The sequence below is a fragment of the Eurosta solidaginis genome, chromosome 1 (genome assembly GCF_040869045.1).
Source record: "Eurosta solidaginis isolate ZX-2024a chromosome 1, ASM4086904v1, whole genome shotgun sequence".
NCBI lineage: Eukaryota > Metazoa > Arthropoda > Insecta > Diptera > Tephritidae > Eurosta > Eurosta solidaginis.
Genome location: NC_090319.1, coordinates 259,004,154 through 259,024,615, shown reverse-complemented (window position 1 = coordinate 259,024,615; position 20,462 = coordinate 259,004,154). Strand labels below are relative to the sequence as shown.

General features: G+C 37.2%; 3 protein-coding genes across 3 annotated transcripts; all 3 read right to left on the bottom strand.

Moving 5' to 3' along the window:
* Positions 1-5,419: 5,419 nt before the first annotated feature.
* Positions 5,420-6,145, bottom strand: LOC137237177 (general odorant-binding protein 99a-like). Its single transcript, XM_067760507.1, has 2 exons — positions 5,995-6,145; positions 5,420-5,927 (listed from the first exon to the last, which is right to left on the bottom strand). Exons 1-2 carry the CDS (start codon positions 6,031-6,033, stop codon positions 5,517-5,519), a joined length of 450 nt encoding a protein of 149 aa, XP_067616608.1. The 5' UTR covers positions 6,034-6,145; the 3' UTR covers positions 5,420-5,516.
* A 5,769-nt stretch (positions 6,146-11,914) lies between these two features.
* On the bottom strand, positions 11,915-12,621 carry LOC137237178 (general odorant-binding protein 99a-like). Its single transcript, XM_067760508.1, has 2 exons — positions 12,477-12,621; positions 11,915-12,386 (listed from the first exon to the last, which is right to left on the bottom strand). The coding sequence occupies exons 1-2, from the start codon at positions 12,513-12,515 to the stop codon at positions 11,976-11,978; spliced, it is 450 nt and encodes a 149-aa protein (XP_067616609.1). The 5' UTR covers positions 12,516-12,621; the 3' UTR covers positions 11,915-11,975.
* Positions 12,622-17,699: 5,078 nt separating this feature from the next.
* On the bottom strand, positions 17,700-18,394 carry LOC137242340 (general odorant-binding protein 99a-like). The gene is made up of 2 exons (XM_067769655.1): positions 18,240-18,394; positions 17,700-18,180 (listed from the first exon to the last, which is right to left on the bottom strand). Exons 1-2 carry the CDS (start codon positions 18,276-18,278, stop codon positions 17,776-17,778), a joined length of 444 nt encoding a protein of 147 aa, XP_067625756.1. The 5' UTR covers positions 18,279-18,394; the 3' UTR covers positions 17,700-17,775.
* Between the last annotated feature and the right edge of the window lie 2,068 nt (positions 18,395-20,462).

The window sequence follows — 20,462 nt, the reverse complement described above, 5'->3', positions numbered from 1 at the left end:
CTAAGAATATTGCTCAGCTCCATTTATGAAAGGTATGAAGTCTTCGGGATAGCCAAAGACAGTCCCGTCCTTACTTGTTTTTACAGCTATCATTGGGAATTTTCAGCGAGCACAACTTTTATTGATATGTTACAAACATGGTTCCGTCTGTTGAGTGATATAATTTTTTTTTAACTGTGATTTGTGTAAACTGCCAAATTATCTTGAATTTTCAGCAAAAATTGTGTGCTCATTAATTTGTCGAACAATTCAAAGGGTTGATAAAGCCTTATTCAAATTTCTATAGCTTCACAGCTTTTACAACCCAATTTTCAACCTCACCAATGCTTGGGAAATACTGTTACAAGTATAAATGTATCACTCACGTATTTAGCAGGCGAGGCTCTATGGTCTCGAAGGTACAATGTGATCGTATTAATTCGTTTCCGAGATGTTCGGGCTAGTAACTTAGTAACACTCCCAAAAACCTTCGGGGAGTATGTTTACCGCCACAACAACAACAACGTAAAATTCAAACCTTTGAGTGTATCAAAAATGTTCAACGGTGCGTACAGAAATGATCACCGCGGTTAATCAACAGTTGTGTTTTTTGAAACCGCATTAAGGCATCTTTTCCGCGAGTCGATTTGCTGGTAAATTTTTTGTCGCTTAACCATCAATTGTGTTGTAATTTTGGCTGAATTAGTCTACAAAATGCTTTACTTATCATTATGTTTACTTATTGCTATTAAATTTTTTTGTACACCTGTTTTGCAATTCTTATAAAAAACAGCTGTTGGGTCGGTTATTTTAAATAGTATTTATCATCCATAACAGACATCACTTCGACAATGTCAGCTAAGTGAAGCTGTTTTATTTGGTTACATAATTTGAACAGTGAATTGAAACACCATCAAATTCATAATATTTGTTGGGAAAATTTTCAGTACACTTGGAGGTCTACCAAACTGATGCCATGGGAAAAACACTTAAAGTATTTTAATATTTTTTGTGTACGTTATGTTAATAATAATGAGCTTAAAGGCCGTGGTTAAATAAAACACAATGTTTAAAATTTCATTGGTTTTTTTAATTTGTCAATATTTCGGCTTCAGTCTGAAGCCATCTTCAGGACTGTAAGTAAACACAAATGTTTAAAAAGGGGACATTCATTTCAGATACATGGTCATAAAAATTTACGTTATGCAACTAGGTATACATATAAACGAGACACAACTTACACTTGTGGTTATTCTTTATCGACTGATCATATGTTCGGAAAACAAAAGTAAAATAAACATCAAAAATGTATACAATTTTAAAGTACAGTAAGTGTAAACTAAAATATGCACAAACAAATATATAGGGATACAAACAATAGAACAACGAATATGTCGTCATCCAACATTATGATTTGTTGATCCCAAGTGTGCTGCTAGCGGAATAATTTCTGTACGCTGCTTTCTTTCATGTGCGCCGTGAGACTTGCATTTTGTGTTGTTGCTTAAGCAATAAATTGCGATATGCATATGCGCATTGGTCTGTGTCACTTTTAAAATTAATTCTCTTATCATTAGGCGTGTTCATAATGTGGAGCATTTCCATGATGAAGCGCTTATTATATTGTTTCTCTATGTCCAATATAGTAACATTCTGGAAATCGGGATAGTGGCCCGTATTCTTACAGTGGGCCGTTAAGGCCGTTTTATTTTCCGAAGCGTTATTCCTAAGTTTAATATTGGACTTATGGCCGGAAATCCTTGTCTTTAATTTTAGTTTTGTTGTCCCCACATATACCTTCTCGCATAAGTGAGACCCGTCACCGTTGCATGGGATTCTGTATATTAGGTTGGATTTCTCATCCTTTGGAATTCTGTCCTTTGTATTACTGTAAATTTGTTTCAGAAAAGGTCAAAATAGCGTTCACATACAACAATACATTGAAACAAATTTACAGTAATACAAAGGACAGAATTCCAAAGGATGAGAAATCCAACCTAATATACAGAATCCCATGCAACGGTGACGGGTCTCACTTATGCGAGAAGGTATATGTGGGGACAACAAAACTAAAATTAAAGACAAGGATTTCCGGCCATAAGTCCATTATTAAACTTAGGAACAACGCTTCGGAAAATAAAACGGCCTTAACGGCCCACTGTAAGGATACGGGCCACTATCCCGATTTCCAGAATGTTACTATATTGGACATAGAGAAACAATATAATAAGCGCTTCACCATGGAAATGCTCCACATTATGAACACGCCTAATGATAAGAGAATTAATTTTAAAAGTGACACAGACCAATGCGCATATGCATATCGCAATTTATTGCTTAAGCAACAATACAAAATGCAAGTCTCACGGCGCTCATGAAAGAAAGCAGCGTACAGAAATTATTCCGCAAGCAGCACACTTGGGATCAACAAATCATAATGTTGGATGACGACATATTCGTTGTTCTATTGTTTGTATCCCTATATATTTGTTTGTGCATATTTTAGTTTACACTTACTGTACTTTAAAATTGTATACATTTTTGATGTTTATTTTACTTTTGTTTTCCGAACATATGATCAGTCGATAAAGAATAACCACAAGTGTAAGTTGTGTCTCGTTTATATGTATACCTAGTTGCATAACGTAAATTTTAATGACCATGTATCTGAAATGAATGTCCCCTTTTTATACATTTGTGTTTACTTACAGTCCTGAAGATGGCTTCAGACTGAAGCCGAAATATTGACAAATTAAAAAAACCAATGAAATTTTAAACATTGTGTTTTATTTAACCACGGCCTTTAAGCTCATTATTATTAACATAACGTAAACGCATAAGGCTATAAAAATTACCAAAAATTTTTTGTGTACCGTATCTTGTACTTGAGACTTACTGTATGGCGAGTTAGCACACCACCACGGCGGCAGCGTCATAATGAAAATTTCCAAACTACTTAGCCCTAAAATAACAAAATCAGAATTCGAAAGCAGTGTTCCTGATTGGTCACAAAATGATTCTGAAGTGATCCTGAAAAGAGTTTTGAAATAATGTCGAAACTGTCCCCGGAAACTATTCAAAATTAGTCCCGAATTAAAAAAGATTCTTGAATTAATACCAAAACGCCCGCGGAAGCAATCCCGAAATAGTTCATAGAAGATTCCAATGACAATACCTGGAATTTTCGCGAATACAACCGGAAAGTGATATGGAAATGATTTGTTTGATTTCTGCTTTTGTTGTGATGATTTCTGCTTTTGTTAAACTTATTTTGTGTCTGAGTTCGTTCATATCAACTCAATATCTGACATCACATGTGCGTTCCGAGACCAATGGCGCTTGTACGTCAAAAATTAAACCAGTTTTTGGTTTAGAGATGCACTGCATAAAGTGCCCTCGAGGCCTTCTCAACTCTTTCTCGACGTTAAGCTTCCACGACAACTTACTGTCTAGAATGATTCCTAGATATTATTCGCCTGCAGGCGCACCTCTCCTAGATTAGGCGTCTTCCTTTTCGGGACCTTATACCTCCTAGTAAACAAGACCATGTTGTTGTTGTATTGATAAAGACACTTTCCGAAGGTTTTGGGAAGTCTTATCGTTGCTAATGGTCCTTTGCCGGATTTAGATCCGGTAACAAACACAATTAAGGTACTAGCCCGACCATCTGGGGAAACATTTAATATGACCACATTCAACCCTCTAGGCCATAATGCCACTAGCCGTACTTAAAGAGTTAGGTACATGATTCAGTCTTATAAAAAAATGTAAGGCGCGATAACCTCCGAAAAGTTCTAAGGCCGAGCTTCTCTTCCAATTTGCGTCGTGCTCCTCTTGATTTTCCCTGCAAATTGGCCGGACGGGACCTACATGTTTTATGCCGACTCCGAACGGCATCTGCAAGGCAGGTGAGTTTTCACTGAGAGCTTTTCATGGCAGAAATACACTCGGGGCGCTTGCCAAACACTGCCGAGGGGCGAATCCGCTTAGACAAATTTTCTTCTAATTGAAATACTTTATTTCCAAAATTTTGATGTTGCTTTGCCCGGGGTGCGAACCTAGGGCATACAGTGTGGTAGGCGGAGCGCGCTACCATCACACCACGGTGGCCGCCATGCCGTCTTATACACCCGTCAAATACTATTTTACTTCCACGATCGATCTAGTGAGATTTATGGCATGGCAGAGAATATACCATTTGGGCCTGGCGATTTAAACTTGGATCTTCGATGTTCATATCAGTCACTAAGCCCGCTCCGTGATCGAAGTGTAAATCTTGTCTGTTAGCTCTTCTGTCTCGTTTCGCAACGGGAAATTTGCGTCGGGAAGCGCTTAAAGAGACTCTTCACTACTACGTGACTATTCCTCGTACTCCTTCTTTATTAGTCCCTGGACTATGTTTTCCTAGATGAAACTTTTCTTAACCGCGCCGTTTCGCTGGAGCAGTCGATGATCGAACATTCATTTTTCTATAATGTTCTCTTGGCCCTGTGTATTTCGCACTTATAGATCCTCAACAGATCTTTTAATCATCCCAATTCCCGTATTTTTTATTTGTATGCATTTGATTCTCTACTTACTATGCAAAAATAACAAGCAATGAAGGCTAAGTTCGGGTGTAACCGAACATTAGATACTCAGCCACCAAATTAGAGCTTGCAAAACTTTTAAATTACCTTCTTTTAAAAGTGGGCGGTGCCACGGCCATTGTCCAAAATTTTACTAATTTTCTATTCTGCGTCATCAGGTCAACCCACCTACCAAGTTTCATCGCTTTATCCGCCTTTGGTAATGAATTATCGCACTTTTTCGGTTTTTCGAAATTTTCGATATCGTCCGATTCCGTTCATTTTAAATAGCGATCGGACATACGGACGGACGGACATGACTAAATGAATATCTTTTTTCACCCAGATCATTTTGAAATATAGAAGTCTATATCCATCTCGATTAGTTTATGTCGTTATGGGGTACCGTTTAGCGAATAAAACTAATATACTCTGTGAGCTCTGCACAGCTGAGTATAAATATAAAGGTATAGGTCGCCAAAAAAGTGAACGCTTGCTGGCGCAACGAAAGCGCAGTTGCGCTGTGGAATGCGACCGCTATTTTGAATAAAACTTGAAGTTACTAAAAGCTTAAAAAAAACAATTTTTTATTATTAGTAATTATTTTTTAAAATATTAACATATTTGTATCTGTTCAGATGAGCTGCACTTTACCGGTATTCCCCGGGATTACTTCTATGAACTACATAGTTCATGAGCAAGCCAACTACTAAATATTCATAAAATTACATACGTTTTTGAAGGTATACAGTTACTACAGTTACTTCTCAGATACTTCACACTTCTAATAGACGTTTTCCCCTTGCCTAAATAGCGCTGACTGGAAGCTTAAACTGCCGGCCCAGCATTAAGCATTCAAGGAAAAAAATTGCTCCAAGCAAAAGAAAAAAATGTCATATTAAAAAAATCTTCATATTTATACAATTTTCTTATCTTTCTATAACAAAGTCTTTACCCCTGTCACAAAATTTATTGTTTCTTTGCTTCCTCAGTCCTCTTCTTGATGTATGCTTTTACATTATCACCCACCTTGCTGGCCATCAAACACTTGTGACCACGATACGCCCAAACATCAACACTGCTACCTTGCTCATTTTTATCAGCGCAACTCTGTGCAATATCTAGCACTTCATCTTCATCCATATCCATTTTAAATTGTTTAGCAACACGATCGGCATGATATCCCTCATGTTCGCAGAAGATGCCCAATTTTTTAGCAGTGCAAAGTAAATATTTTCGTACTGGCTCTTCATTGGGATATATGAAATTTCGCATATTTTGTATGTCCTGCTCGGTTAGTGGAAAATCTTTGATACATTCTTGACGTATAAGTTTAATATCGGCAGAAGTTTTTGCTTTCCAGTCATCTTTGGCATGCGCCTAAAAGTATATGTGAATAGGAAATGGTATATAACGGATTTATTTAAAAAAAAAAACTTATACATACCAATGCTATAATTGCTAGGATCACAATATAGAACTTCATTTTATTTTTGTATGTTTCTTGAGTTCTTATTTGATTACTTGCCGCTTAAAGACAAAGAACAACTGAGTTGTTGATGATTTTGTGTCTCATATTTATACATTCTTTTGAGACCAAAAATGCAATAAATAAATTCAGAAACAGCAACTCAATTGAGCTTCCATTGGGTGATTAATAGATATTTTATTGTACATATATTTTTTTAACAGATTAGTATGGTTTGTACAAAGTATGTGAATGTTGCTTGTCACAAGTCTTATCGTCTTGAGATTCATCTGGCCTAGCAATTTTATAACTTATTAATACTTGTTTGCCTTTCTTCGTTGAACGAGGTCAAAAGTTTACCTGATAGCTTACTTTCGTATATCGATAATGAAATAAAAACGTATTCTCTTTATTGAGCAAGTATGAACTGACAAGGGATTGCTTTACACATATTGTCTCGCCTGTTTTCACTGCGAAAGTTAAAATGCCAGATGGGCACTGGCACCGACATGTGAAATGTTCAAGCAAACTTGGTTCCACAGAGTTGAGACTTAGACTAAGTTCCCAAGTAATCGTGATAGTCTCTCCTTAGGTCTAATGATTGCACTATTAACGATTCACGGTTTATTGAGAGCAGATCGAGAAATCCTTGGGAATCTCAGCTAACAATTTCTGCTGAATACTTTCTTTACAAAACTCCTGTTTTGGGCAGGACGCGTAGGGAATGTCTGAATCTTCATTGGCTGTTTATCGGAGCTTGGATCTTCTGAAATCGAAGACATTCGGCTCTATTTTAGAGGATCAAATTGGCTCGCTAAGGTTCGATTTTTCAGTTAAAGTTAACTAGAGTTTAACCCTGCCACTTTGGCCGCTTAAACTGAGATGAGGAGCAAAATTGTAAGATATCGAACAAAGTAGTAAGATTAAACTTATCAACTTTAACTTGAGTTTAAACTCGAACTGAAAAACCGGGCATAAGTGGTATCATCAAAGAGGATAAATATAATAAGAGCCGTCACTCGTTATTTTTTAGGCATTTACTCGATGTAAACTATGAGGTAGTCGCTACTTTTTTTTGGGCGAGATGTTTATAAATGTCTTCTATACATTTTCATAGGGTATTTGTGTTTATTTTTCCGACTGTATTTATTTAATTATTTAATTCTCTTTCCAAAAAACACGTTTGCATAAAGTGACAACACCGCATGGATAAATGGAAGGCAATTCCAAAATGTCCCTCATAAAACAAAAGTAGCGACTACCTCACAGTTTACATCGAGTAAATGCCTAAAAAATAACTAGTGACGGCTCTTATTATATTTATCCTCTTTGGTATCATACTGAAAGGTGCCCCTCCGCTTTGTAATGTGGCAGCCAAAAAAAAACCTAGCCTAACGGATGCACATAGTTATATACATATAAATATGTTAACCCAGCAAACTTTCTTTGACGTCGCTCCGGCTTAGGCCTATATTGTCTTTTACGAAATGAAAGTTCATTTGGATAATTGCTTTTACCATAGTGTACAAGTACAAGTGTGTTGACTTCTTTCTGACAGGTACTCGCTTAAGTGAGCATAACGGGAAAATCTGGGTTGCCATTGTTTCGGTTAAAGACGGTCAATTAGGGTTCTGTGCAGAGACGTAAAAGATTGAAACAGGGTTTATGTAGTCACAAAAGTGTTGCTCCTGTTCCACAGCATTTTAATTTTATGTCATGGCGAAAAGTGTTCAGTTCAGAGTTATTGATTTTCATTAAAAGTTTAATTTATTACGGAGTGTTATTCCTTTAAGTGTAAAAAGCAGAGAAAACGTAGTTTTTCAATTTATTGTGAAAAACTTTTTAATTTGAATTTCTGTACCCAAGTTCACTATATTTGTGTAACACAAGAATCTGGAGGTCAATTCCTTAACTACGAAAAACTGAAAAACGTATACTTATTAACTCATTTGCACACACAATTTACACTTGAATTTAGTTGTGTTTTTATGCACAAAATTTTGAAACTAAAATTAAATTTTCATTTGTCCGAAAAAATAAAGAAAAAACGGCTTAATGTCAAAAAACCCTATCGAAATACCATGGTTCAATTATATGGTTGGCTCATCTCATCAGCTGATTTTATTTATTTCATTGCATGGCCGATGGGATTGTCAAAAGGAGATGGCAAACTCAAAATGAAACTAACACATTGGCAACATTTTCTTACACATACAAAATCTGCTAAGTTTTATGTTTCCATTCCATACCATTCGCACTAACACCAATACACAGATTTTGAAAATTTGAACAGACATATTTTGTTATTGCACAGATGAGCCAACCATATAGTTGAACCAAGCGAAATACAAACTGGCTTGTTTGTTTTTAATGAACTACGTTGTATTTTTCGTGTATTTCGTTAGTTTTTTTTTTAAATATAGTTAACACACTTACATCAGTACTGAAACCTTATTGGCTCCCTCGACAAAAAATATAAGAGAAAAAACAAGTAAAAAACATAGAAAATAAAGTAGTGCCATATAGGAGTTTTATTTGTTTGCACTTACAGCACCATTTTATTTGCAGGATACTTTCACAGTTACAAAAATTAACTCGGATTTACACAGACGAATTGGTTGTGTTGCATCCATTAATTCATTTGTCGGGCGAAGTATCGAAAAATTTTCAGAAATGCTTTGGTCGCGTGCCTACGCTTTGACAACGCCATACCAAAAACAAGTAAGGAAGGTAAAGTTCGGGTGCAACCGAACATTACATACTCAGTTGAGAGCTATGGTGACATCATAAGGGGAAATAACCATGTAGGAAAATGAACCGAGAGTAACCCTGGAATGTGTTCGTATTACATGTGTAATAAATGAAAGGCATTGAAGAGTATTTTATGAGTCTTTTTGAAAGGAGTGGGCCTTCGTTCTATAGGTGGTTTCAAGATATCGCCATAAAGGTGGACCAGGGGTGACTCTAGAATATGTTTGTACCATATGGGTATCAAATGAAAGGTTTTATGAGTATTTTAAAAGGGCGTGGGGTGTAGTTGTATATGTGAAGGCGTTTTCCAGATATCGACCAAAATGTGGACCAGGGTGACCCAGAACATCATCTGTTGGATACCACTAATTTATTTATATATGTAATACCACGAAAAGTATTCCTGCCATGATTTCAAGGGTTTTTTATTTCGCCCTGCATAACTTTTTCATTTTCTTCTACTTAATATTGTAGGTGTCACACCCATTTTACAAAGTTTTTTTCTAAAGTTATATTTTGCGTCAATAAACAATCCAATTACCATGTTTCATCCCTTTTTTCGTATTTGGTATAGAATTATGGCATTTTTTTAATTTTTCGTAATCCTCGATATCGAAAAAGTATGCGTGGTCATGGTCGGATTTAGGCCATTTTTTGTACCAATTCAAATTGAGTTCAGATAAGTACGTGAACTGAGTTTAGTAAAGATATATCGATTTTTGCTCAAGTTATCGTGTTAACGGCCGAGCGGAAGGACACGCGGTCGACTGTGTATAAAAACTGGGCGTTGCTTCAACCGATTTCGCCCTTTTCATAGAAATAAGTTATCATCCTAGAATCTAAGCCCCTACCAAATTTCACAAGGATTGGTAAATTTTTGTTAGACTTATGGCATTAAAAGTATCCTAGACAAATTAAATGAAAAAGGGCGGAGCCACGCCCATTTTGAAATTTTCTTTTATTTTTGTATTTTGTTGCACCATATCATTACTGGAGTTGAACGTTGACATAATTTACTTATATACTGTAAAGATATTAGCTTTTTGTTAAAATTTGACTTTAAAAACATTTTTTTTAAGTGGGCGTGGTCGTTCTCCGAATTTGCTAATTTTTATTAAGCATACATATAGTAATAGGAGTAACGCTCTTGCCAAATTTCATCATGATATCTTCAACGACTGTCAAATTACAGCTTGCAAAACCTTTAAATTACCTTCTTTTAAAAGTGAGCGGTGCCACGCCCATTGTACAAAATTTTACTAATTTTCTATTCTGCGTCATAAGTTCAACTCACCTACCAAGTTTCATCGCTTTATCCGTCTTTGGTAATGAATTATCGCACCTTTTCGGTTTTTCGAAATTTTCGATATCGAAAAAGTGGGCGTGGTTATAGTCCGATATCGTTCATTTTATATAGCGATCTGAGATGAGTGCTCAGGAACCTACGTACCAAATTTCATCAAGATACCTCAAAATTTACTCAAGTTATCGTGTTAACGGACGGACGGACGGACGGACATGGCTCAATCACATTTTTTTTTCGATCCTGATGATCCTGATATCTATCTCGATTCCTTTATACCTGTACAACCAACCGTTATCCAATCAAAGTTAATATACTCTGTGAGCTCTGCTCAACTGAGCATAACAATGAAACGCCGTAAGTTATCTTTGCTTTGAAGCGACCAAAGCGTTTATATAATTTTTCCCTTATGCATTTGTGTAAACAGACTTAGAAGTGAAATTTTTCCATGTTACACGTGTGGTGCTTTATATTTTGACTCTAATTTAAATAAATTTTGCTTTCCGTATGTTTCTGCATTTTTGCAGGCTACAAATCTTTTAGTATTCTTATTTTCGCGGAAATATATGCAACTATTCAATCTGTAAATACTACAAAGATTTATTAAACTATCAAATGCAACTCAGCTTGAAGTACTCTTACGTACCAAAAATGCAACTCTAGACCTGAGATTTGCATCAGGTGAGCGAGGCTGTTTTTAGCTTTGACGTTTATCACTTAGTTGACATACTTGTATAGGTACACTATGGCTTTTACTTTCATAATTGACATGAAGGAAGAAACGTCAAGGCCAAACGAAATTAATAGAGACTACCATATCTAGCCGAAATCGCTACAAGACGATTCGTTCGCCTGAGTTAACGTTCGCAATAAGGAATGATGAGCTTAGTCTAATATAAAACTAATTTTAAAAAGCAATTGCTTTAATTTTCCTCTGCCGATTTCTCTCTACGAGCCTCTTCCTTGTAACTTTACTCTTGCTCTTACTTTCACTGTTTCCGATTATTCTCCCTCTTACTTTCAATTCTATTTCCTTTCTTTTTTGTTGTTGTAATGGTAAGGCCACTACCAGTAGGTTTTCGGGAGTGTTATCGATGTTGGTGGTCTCTTCCAGCACATAGACCCGGCACGTTCCGAAAACTTATACGTTTAAGATACAAGTGTGGCCAGTTTGGGAACGAATTTATATGACCAAGTTCAGACTTATCAGTCATCTCACCAGCTTCCGAGAAATGTAAGCAATTTCTGAGATGTATGTGAGCCGAACCAAAAATAACCAGTTCATACAAGTTGCCAGACCACTGTGGCTCTTAGGCGGAAATTGTGGCTGAGATGAAAGCAGTTAAATAGAGGTCCTAACATCTTGGAAGGAGTTGCACATAATCAACCAAGCCGGAGAGTCGTGGAAGCTCATGCGCGATATTAGACTAACAAAGTTCATCCTCTCACTAAAGATAGAAGATTTAAGGCGTACTAATAGCACACTACTTATTAGCGTCATGAGCGTGTACTTTGTCGGTGCCAGCAGATGTGTACGTGTTTTGCCCTGGCGAGGTCAGTTCTCTGGCTACTAGAGCTACCAGAGTTATAAGATCCCGAGACAGCAATTAAGTTACGACTAAGTTGGGTTTAAGTTGGGACCAATAACTTTCTATTATTTGCCAAGAGGTCAGAGTTATTTGCAAACACAAGGAAGCGGATTTAAGTGCTTTCTCCGTTTAGTCGTCAAACGAATTCTGTTAGAACTATGAACACACTTGGTCAATATGGAATATTTACAGAAGCACCGCCTAAAGAGTGTAAAAGAAAAGAAAAAGTCGAGTACCAAAATTAAAAACAAAATAATTACTTCAAAAACAAAGTTTTATCACATTTATCAATATCACGTGTTTCCTCATATAATAATCTATTGTTTTTTCACTGCTTCTTGCACCTGTTTGAGGTAGGCTGTGATCTTTTCACCAACTTTGCTGGCAGTTAAGCATTGATTGCCGCGATATGCCCAAACATCAACGCTACTGCCTTGTTCGTTCTTATCAGCACAACTATGCGCAACCGCTAATACTTCAGCTTCATCCAAATCCAATTTGAATTGTTTAGCAGTATTTTGTGGAATGTAGCCACTTTCTTCACTGAAGACGCCCATTTTCTTAACCGCACAAAGTAAATATTTGCGGACTGGCTCTTCATCTTCGAATACGAAATCTTTAACTTGTTTCACTTGTTCTTCACTAAGTGTTACTTCCTTGAGACATTCATCTTGGAATGCAAAAATTTCAGCTACACTTTTCACTTTATATTCACCTTCAGCACGGGTCTAAAATAATTGTGATAAATAATACACAAAATAGATTCCACAAGTCATTGCCAATTTAAAAATTAAAAAAAAAAAAAAAAATAAACATACCAGTGCAATAAAAGCAAGGATTACAATAAGGAACTTCATTTTATAGTTTTCAAAGTGCGTTAAGTGTTTTATATAGCTTAAGTACGAGGAACAACTAAATTTCTGAAGCCGACTGTCTTGCTTTTATACGGGGTTTTTTTTTCAAATCGTAATTCTAAATGTACCTATACCTAGATGTAAGCAGTGATCAACTAATCCAACAAAACACCTACAAACTGATTAGCGTAGAGAAATGCTTTAAATATTTTTTTTGCTTTTAAAAAATCACTTCTCGGTAAGTAGAGGGAGCGTTTATGAAATATTGCCACGAAGGAGATAGTGTATACAGCAACGAACATAAATATAGCAGTGGGAACTTTTTTTCAAATCTTATACTTGTAATGGGAGTCCCAAACTCTGCAAGCTTCTGGATCAAGGAGATATGGGTTTTACAGGCGTTGGTTCGACATTGCAATTGAAAAGATGGCTTGGGTTATGTGGGGACATGTTACAAGTAGGAGAATGTATCTCGGGTATGTCGGCGTTGATTCTGGATAAGTAAGAGTTTAGCCTATTACAGTTTCCAGATCGAAGTTGAGCTAGAGTGACGCACATCTGCATGAGGTGGTTACTTTCCTCAACTGCGAGGTTAGGGTATTTGTCTTTAAGAACCACGTTCACCGCGATTTTAATTGCATAGTGAAAGGTTGAATTGGCCGGTCAATAAAGACCTCCCATAGACTAAATGTGATCATAATTTTACCAGAATTTGTTTGACGACCAAACGAAAGAACCCCAATCAGGTGTTAGGACTAATACTATAGAACAACGCCGTCCTCTTGGTAAATACTAGAAGTTTTCTAGGACCTAGCTGAATTGCTGGCTCGAGATCTGGCAACTCTGCCGCCCCTTATAACTGGAACTTTGACCTGGCGCGCGCAGAAGAATACAGAACTTGCTCAACCGTTCCTGCAGCTCGCACTTCCTGCACTTGCTGTTACTGACGAGACCTAACTTATAAGCATGTGACACCAGAAGGCAGTGTTCAGTTAGTATGCCCACCATCTTCTCTCTTCAGAGATATGAGCCACTTTGTGAGTATAATATCGTTGGCTTTGCACATGATTGGCACAGTAATTTCACGACTTTTTGTGGGTGTCACTGAGCGCATTGGTGGCCAATTAAATCCTTCTTTTTTACTTTCGAAATTTTAACAACAAAACCTCTGTGAATTTTTTAATTGAAATTTACCAAACCAGTCTTTTCGAATGCAATTTTCTGAATTTTTAGCCCAAACAATTTGAGTTTAACAAAGTACAAGTTATAGGTATAGATTTAGAATAGATTTTCTTCCATGTAAAAACAACCAACAAAAGCAAACATTTTCGAAACATTCCTTTTTTGTTTTTTTTTTGTTTTTCCTCGTTTGACTTCATTCCGAACGATGCATGTTTTTTACGGAAGACGGTGCCTCGTTCATTTTCCAAAATCTGACTAAATCTCCATTTTGCGTCATAAAATTAATCCAGTCACCAAGTTTCGCCACTTTATCAGTTTTTCTATTTTTCGAATCTTTTCGACATCGAAAAAGCGGGCGTGGTTATCATTCGATTTGGCACATTTTCAAGACCAATCCAATCTACTCTAGGTCCTGGGTCTGGCCAGTCAAGGTGGCGCACGTACAAAAATAACATATTCCATGTATATTTTTTTTTAATTTTCTGATTTGATGTCAAAAACGTACTGCTCCAAAAATTTCAACGCCAAAAAGTTGAAATGCGATAACAAATACATTGCCTATTTGACTTTTCACAATAAGCACATCCAACTCACCTGCCAGCATCTTCTTTGTCATCGACGTATATGATGTATTGTATATGTTTAGGCCATTGGTCCGCTTAACCATGATGGATAATTACCATGAACCAATAAACAGATCCCGCATTAAAAAATGAGAGAGCAAAAAATCATAGTTAGCTGTGAAATAAATTTTCTCGGCGTGACGTCACGCTTTTGACAACTTGTTTCATTGCTAACGCAGTGTTCAGACTTTATTCCAATCGGAGTATTTTGCTCCGCTCTTACCTCCTACTACATTTTTTATCTCAAAGGTTTATTTGGGTCGAGTTGAAATCTAAATAGTATTACTTCTTAATATATTTTGGCTGAAGTTTTCATTGTATACGTATGAAAAGCTGATTGTTTGCTTCATTGTTCGTATCTTAAGACATGTTTGTTCACATTTTACTCACTGTTTTGTACTTTTTTCGTACGGAATTAGAATAGAAGGAATAAAATGTAATTAAAGTTGGGGCCGAGCGCGATCTGTAAATCCTGCAAAATTATACATACAGTACTTCTTGAAGTTTTATATAAAAATGAAATTCGTTGAGTCAGCAAGAGTCAGCTAACCCTGTTTTACGATAACATTCGCCAATTGCGAGCACAAAGGGAGGTCAAAGCTTCCTTCAACTGTCTCTCCCAACTCAGTGAAGGTATTCTCTTTCCTCTGCTTACAAACTGCCGAAGCGTATTCGTTCATCCGCATAACATGAACTAGCTAGCGAAGCTTTTTGTTTTTATTCGCTGCACTATTGTCATATCTGCAAAAATCACATACAGCTCATCATTATACCTCCTTCATTATACTTCGTCTTATCCACATTTAATGCAAGACCCACTTTTTTTGCTCTTTTATGTTATACCAACTCTTCGGCTCCATGTTTGAACAGCCCGGCGGGTATCCCGTCATTACTTGGCACCTTGTGATTTTTTAGCATTGATATTGCCATTCTCACTTCGCCATAGTTGGGTGCCATAGAGTGTTTTTCATCATCGGCGATCGAAGTATCTCTTTACGTCAGTTACCAGGCCACCATTAGCGTTCCTACAGGAATCTGCTCCCGGTCTTGAAACCTTCTGTCATTAAAAGAGCATTAAAGTAAACCGAAAATAATAATAATAATATTTTTTTCGCGATAAATATCCGGGGAGATAGAGCCCACCTTTCTTCCAGGTAGTGGTGTGCTAATGGGAGCATTAATTGGTCATCCTGCACGTTTTAAGCCGACTCCATGTGCATCTGATAAGGCAGATAACTTTTTTGCCAAGAGACATTTCATGGCAAAAACACAGCCGAAGGATTTGCCAAGCCACCACATCAATTTGATGTTAGTTGTTAGCCCGCTTACAAAAAGGAAGAAAAAATATACTCCGAAAATTTAATTTTTACTCCGGCGTAATCGTTTACTCAGGTAACAGTTTTAAATACTCCGAACACTGGTAGCGAAATATGAGAGAACTGTAATAAATCGAAAAATTTCAAAAGCGCTACGTCATCAAACTTTTTTTTCAAATTCGATTACAAATACAACAACTCCGGAATGCGGGATCTTGGCTCATTTGTTCATGGATAATTACTTTATAAGGAGCACCATACAAGGTCTCTAATTTTACCCATCGGTTTTTGCAGGGTAAAAGCAAATACATACATATGTGCGGCCTAATAAAAACACTAATGCTTATCTCTTAATAGCAATTACTTAGTGCATAGTAACAACATTTCGAACATTAATTGTATCACTATGTTTGGAAGAGCTGAAAGGCTCGAGACATACTTATATATTCACATATGATTAAAACAGCGATAAACTCAAAAAATGTTCAGGGAAGGCAAAAAACTGATTTTTACTCGCTTTACGACCACGCCCACTTTTATATAAAAGATTTTTTGACTTTGCTCTTTTTTCGACAAAGCATTCTTTTTCGTTTCCGGACCCATAACTCCAAGACTAGTTCATCTATAGCAACAAATTCGGTCACAAACTTTCCGTATAAAGGTGAATATTGCTGTTATTAAATGTTATTTGTACGAAATCGGTTAAGGACAACACCCACAGAAATATGTATTTCTAATAAATGTGGAAAAATATCAGTCATGCCCTATTTTGATAATTATTATTATTATTAGGCTCCGAAGCACAGCGTCCTTTATTTAGATCTATTGTGGTTGACCTTTTAACCAATTACTGTATGTGTAGGCTTTTAATATATTTTTAAGTATCTCCTCAGATTTTTTACTCCATATCAAAATTGGATTAAGAGTCCCGTCACCTAGAAGGAAGAATCTCTGCCTTGTCAGAGCGATGCATTGGAAGAGAATGTAAACCGCCGTTCCATACGCCAGCTCACAAAAGCGACATACTTATGTTTCGGATAGAGTTGACTTACTTAGGTGATAGTACCAAGTTAGAGGTCGAAGATCCTCTCTGCTTAGAAAATTAGTTTGACTGACACTATCTTTGCTGGGATATAAACAATTTAGCCCGTCTTTACTCTGGGCATCCAATCCAGTGTTGTCTTCACTATTTTGTTTACCAGTTAGAAGGACTCTGGACCATAGAATAATGCTATGGCACTCTGCTTTGCTAGGTAATCTGCCTGTTCATTATCTTCTTGTCCCTGTTGCCCGGGCACTCATTCTAACAAAACCATGTTTTTGGCTCCCGGATCATTTAGGACTCTAATGAATTCATCCACTAGCCTAGAAGTAATTGTGTAGGACTGGAAGGTACACAAGGCTGTCTGGCTATCTGACATAATCAGGATACTACTCAAGGATTAGCCTCTTCGAATATATTCCCTACCGTAAACTTCTATTGTAGCGATTTCTGCATAAAAAATACCAGGGTAGCAACCCATTGGTATCGATTTCTTGTCGTTTGGCCCATAGATGTCGGCTCAAGGTCAGTTTCCCAAAGAGCTCTACCCACAATACACACGTCGAAATTACGTGCGACTCTTTTCATTATAAGAATAGGGAAGGGAAGTATTCTCACTAAGTGCATCAGCAGGGGACGTTCTCATCGCACCCGTTATGCCAATAAAAACTAGTCGAAGAAGTTTGCTTAATTTTGTTATTTCTGTGCTTTGCGGGTCACCAAAGTAAGGAAGCATAGTTGACTATTAGCTTTACAACAGATGGCCCCCACCCCCTGTTTTGCTATAGAGTCGAGTGTGTCGAAAAAGCTCTTGTTGCTTTTTTTAAGGTAGCATCTAGATGAGCATTCCACGTGAGAATATTTTTTGAAAAATAGGATAATTTGTTGAATCCATCACTAATCTACTACGAACATTCTCATACCAACACCAATTTTCAAAAGAGGAGTACATTTGTTTTTTCGAATAGAAAGTAGTAAACTAAAAGAAAACCACGTTAAAACAATAAAATAAACTAAACATAAATTTTTACTTGTTCAAGAATTTTCCAGTCCTTTTATTAAATTTTGTACTTTTTTCCAAAAAAAAAATATAAAACAGGTTAAGCATGTTCTTCTGCTTGCTTTCTGAGATGAGCCTTTATCTGCTCACCAATCTTACTTGAGACCAAACACTTGTGACCGCGATATGCCCAAACCTCAGCGCTGCTGCCTTGCTCGTTCATATCAGCGCATCCTTGTGCAATAGCTAATACTTCAGCTGCATCTAAATCGGTTTTAAATTGTTGGGCAACACGTTCGGCATTATAACCTTCATGTTCGCTAAAGATGCCCAATTTCTTAGTGGAACAGAGTAAATGTTTGCGTACAGGCTCCTCATCGGGAAAATCAAAATTTTTCAAATGTTGAATGGTTTCTTCGCTAAGTGGAAGTTCCTTGAGACATTCTTCGCGGATTGCTTTAATTTCGGCTGGAGTCTTTACTTTCCATTCAACTTCGGCATGGGCCTAAATAATAGGATTAATTAAAATTACTATCACTTTTTTTTTATAAAAAAAATCCTTACCAGTGCAACAACGGCAAGGATCGCAATGAAAAACTTCATTTTCAAGTATGTTTAGTGTATTTTTGGAATTGTCAAAAAGAACTGATTTGTTGAAGCTGCTTCAACGTATTTATATACTTTCTATGACTATGGAAAGCGCCCATGTATGTGTATTTCTATATTTGTAGTTCGATTAAATTTGGACTTTTTGGCTGCTGCAGATAATTGTTTGTTTACGCACATCAACAATCTCCCCAAAAAAAGGGGGGGGGGGGGGGGGGGTAATTTTAATTTAAATAAATCTAATCTCTCTGTGACTTGCAATAGTTAGCCGGTGGAAATATTTATTAAAATCTTTTGTCTTCTTAGTTCAATTGGGTTGCAGTGTGTCTGATAGTTTGTTTATTTCGCACACGAGAACCCTGCTACAAATTTTACGACTAGTCCCAAAAGATAATGATACTAAATAAATCTTTATCGGGAACTCAATTTTTGCTCAAGTTATGGGACTAAATAATGTTAAATCTTGGCTTTATGAGAGATCCCTAAAGTCTGGAGCTTGCTTTATTGGCGCTTAGCAAACGGTTATGGCCGTTCAATAAGGCGCGCCAGTCGCGGGGGGTTAACTAGGGGATTTAAATTATTTCCCACCTGGTCCTTTCATCGGAGTGCTTCTATAGGTGGGTTCCGATAAAAATGCTTTCTTAGCAGAAGCATCATCTTTCATTCGCATAACATGGCCTAGCCAGCGCAGCCGTTGCGTTTTAATTCGCTGGACTATGGTGATGTCCTGTGTAAAGCTAGTACAGCTCATCATTAAATCTAATTCTGTACTCGACGGCGCTGAAGCGTAGAGGACCATTAATCTTTTGCAGAACTTTTCCCAGAACCGCCACATCTGATGTAGTCATGGTTCATGCCTCTGGACTTTACTTATTTACTTTACTTTACTTTTCAATTGCCTTCTTACTCCAAAGTAGCATTTTTTTGCAAGCGTGATTCTTAGCTGGATTTCTACATAGATTGAAGTTGTTGTTTGTGTTAATATTGGTTTCCAAATAAACGAAGGCTTTTACTATTTCGAAATTATGGCTGCCAATAGTTGCGTGGTTGCCAAGGCGCAAATGTGCTAACTCTTTGCTCGATGACAGCAGGTACTTCGTTTTATCCTCATTCACCATCAAACCCATCTTTTCCGCTTCTTTCTCCAGTTTGAAGAAGCTGAACTTACGGTTATGTCATCAGCATACGCCAGCCAGCAATTGAACGCTCTTATAGAATGCTATTCCATAGCGGTTAAGTTATGCAGCTAGTATAATTTTCTCCAGCATCAAACTAAGGAAATAGCACGTTAGGAGTCATTCTGTCTGAAACCTCGTTTAGTTTCGAACGGCTCGGAAAGCTCCTTCCCAAGGCTAAGCTGATGGTATTGCTCAACGACATTTTCCACAGCCGTATACATTTCGAGGGAAACAAAATTAAGACGCACCGGCATCTAGGCAGCTCCTTTTCGTGCTGTTGAAGGTGGCTTTAAAATCGACGAAGAGGTGATGTGTATTAATTTTTTTTCGCGGAGTTTTTCCAAGATTGGTCGCATAATAAAAATGTGGTCGATGGTAGATTTACCAAGTCTGGCTTGACATATGTGCTTATTAAGAAGGCTGACTCCGCGATAGTTCGTGAAGTTTGGAGACTCTTCTTGTGAACTGGGCAAAGAACACTTAGATCCCAATCGTCAGGCATCGTCCATCCATAGTGTGAAAAGAGGCTGATGCCTGCGTCTTACCAACTCCTCGCCGCCGTATTTGAATAACTCCACAGGCAATCCATCTGCGACCGCAGCCATGCTGTTTTTTTTAATCTGGTTATTGCTATCCTGACTTCATCATAATCGGGTGGGGGGATATTAATTCCATCATCATTGATTGCGGGATCGGGTTCAATCTCGCTAGGCGTACTTTCTGGACATCGGTTACAAGTTCGCCGTTTTCGTTCTTACAGAAGTTTGCCCCGAACTTAAAAGCTTCCATATGTCACCGAAAGTTTTGGTAAAATTTGCGGGCGTTATTCCTATTCAGTGCTCTTTTCTTTTATCACCATGTCAACACGTTTCCATATATCGAAGGTTTTTTGACGAAGAAGCAAACGGGTGTCAACTACACGGATTTAAGCAAAGCTTTCGATTCCGTTAACAATGAGCTCCTTATTCATAAGCTTGATCTACTTTGCTGCCCTTCTCACCTC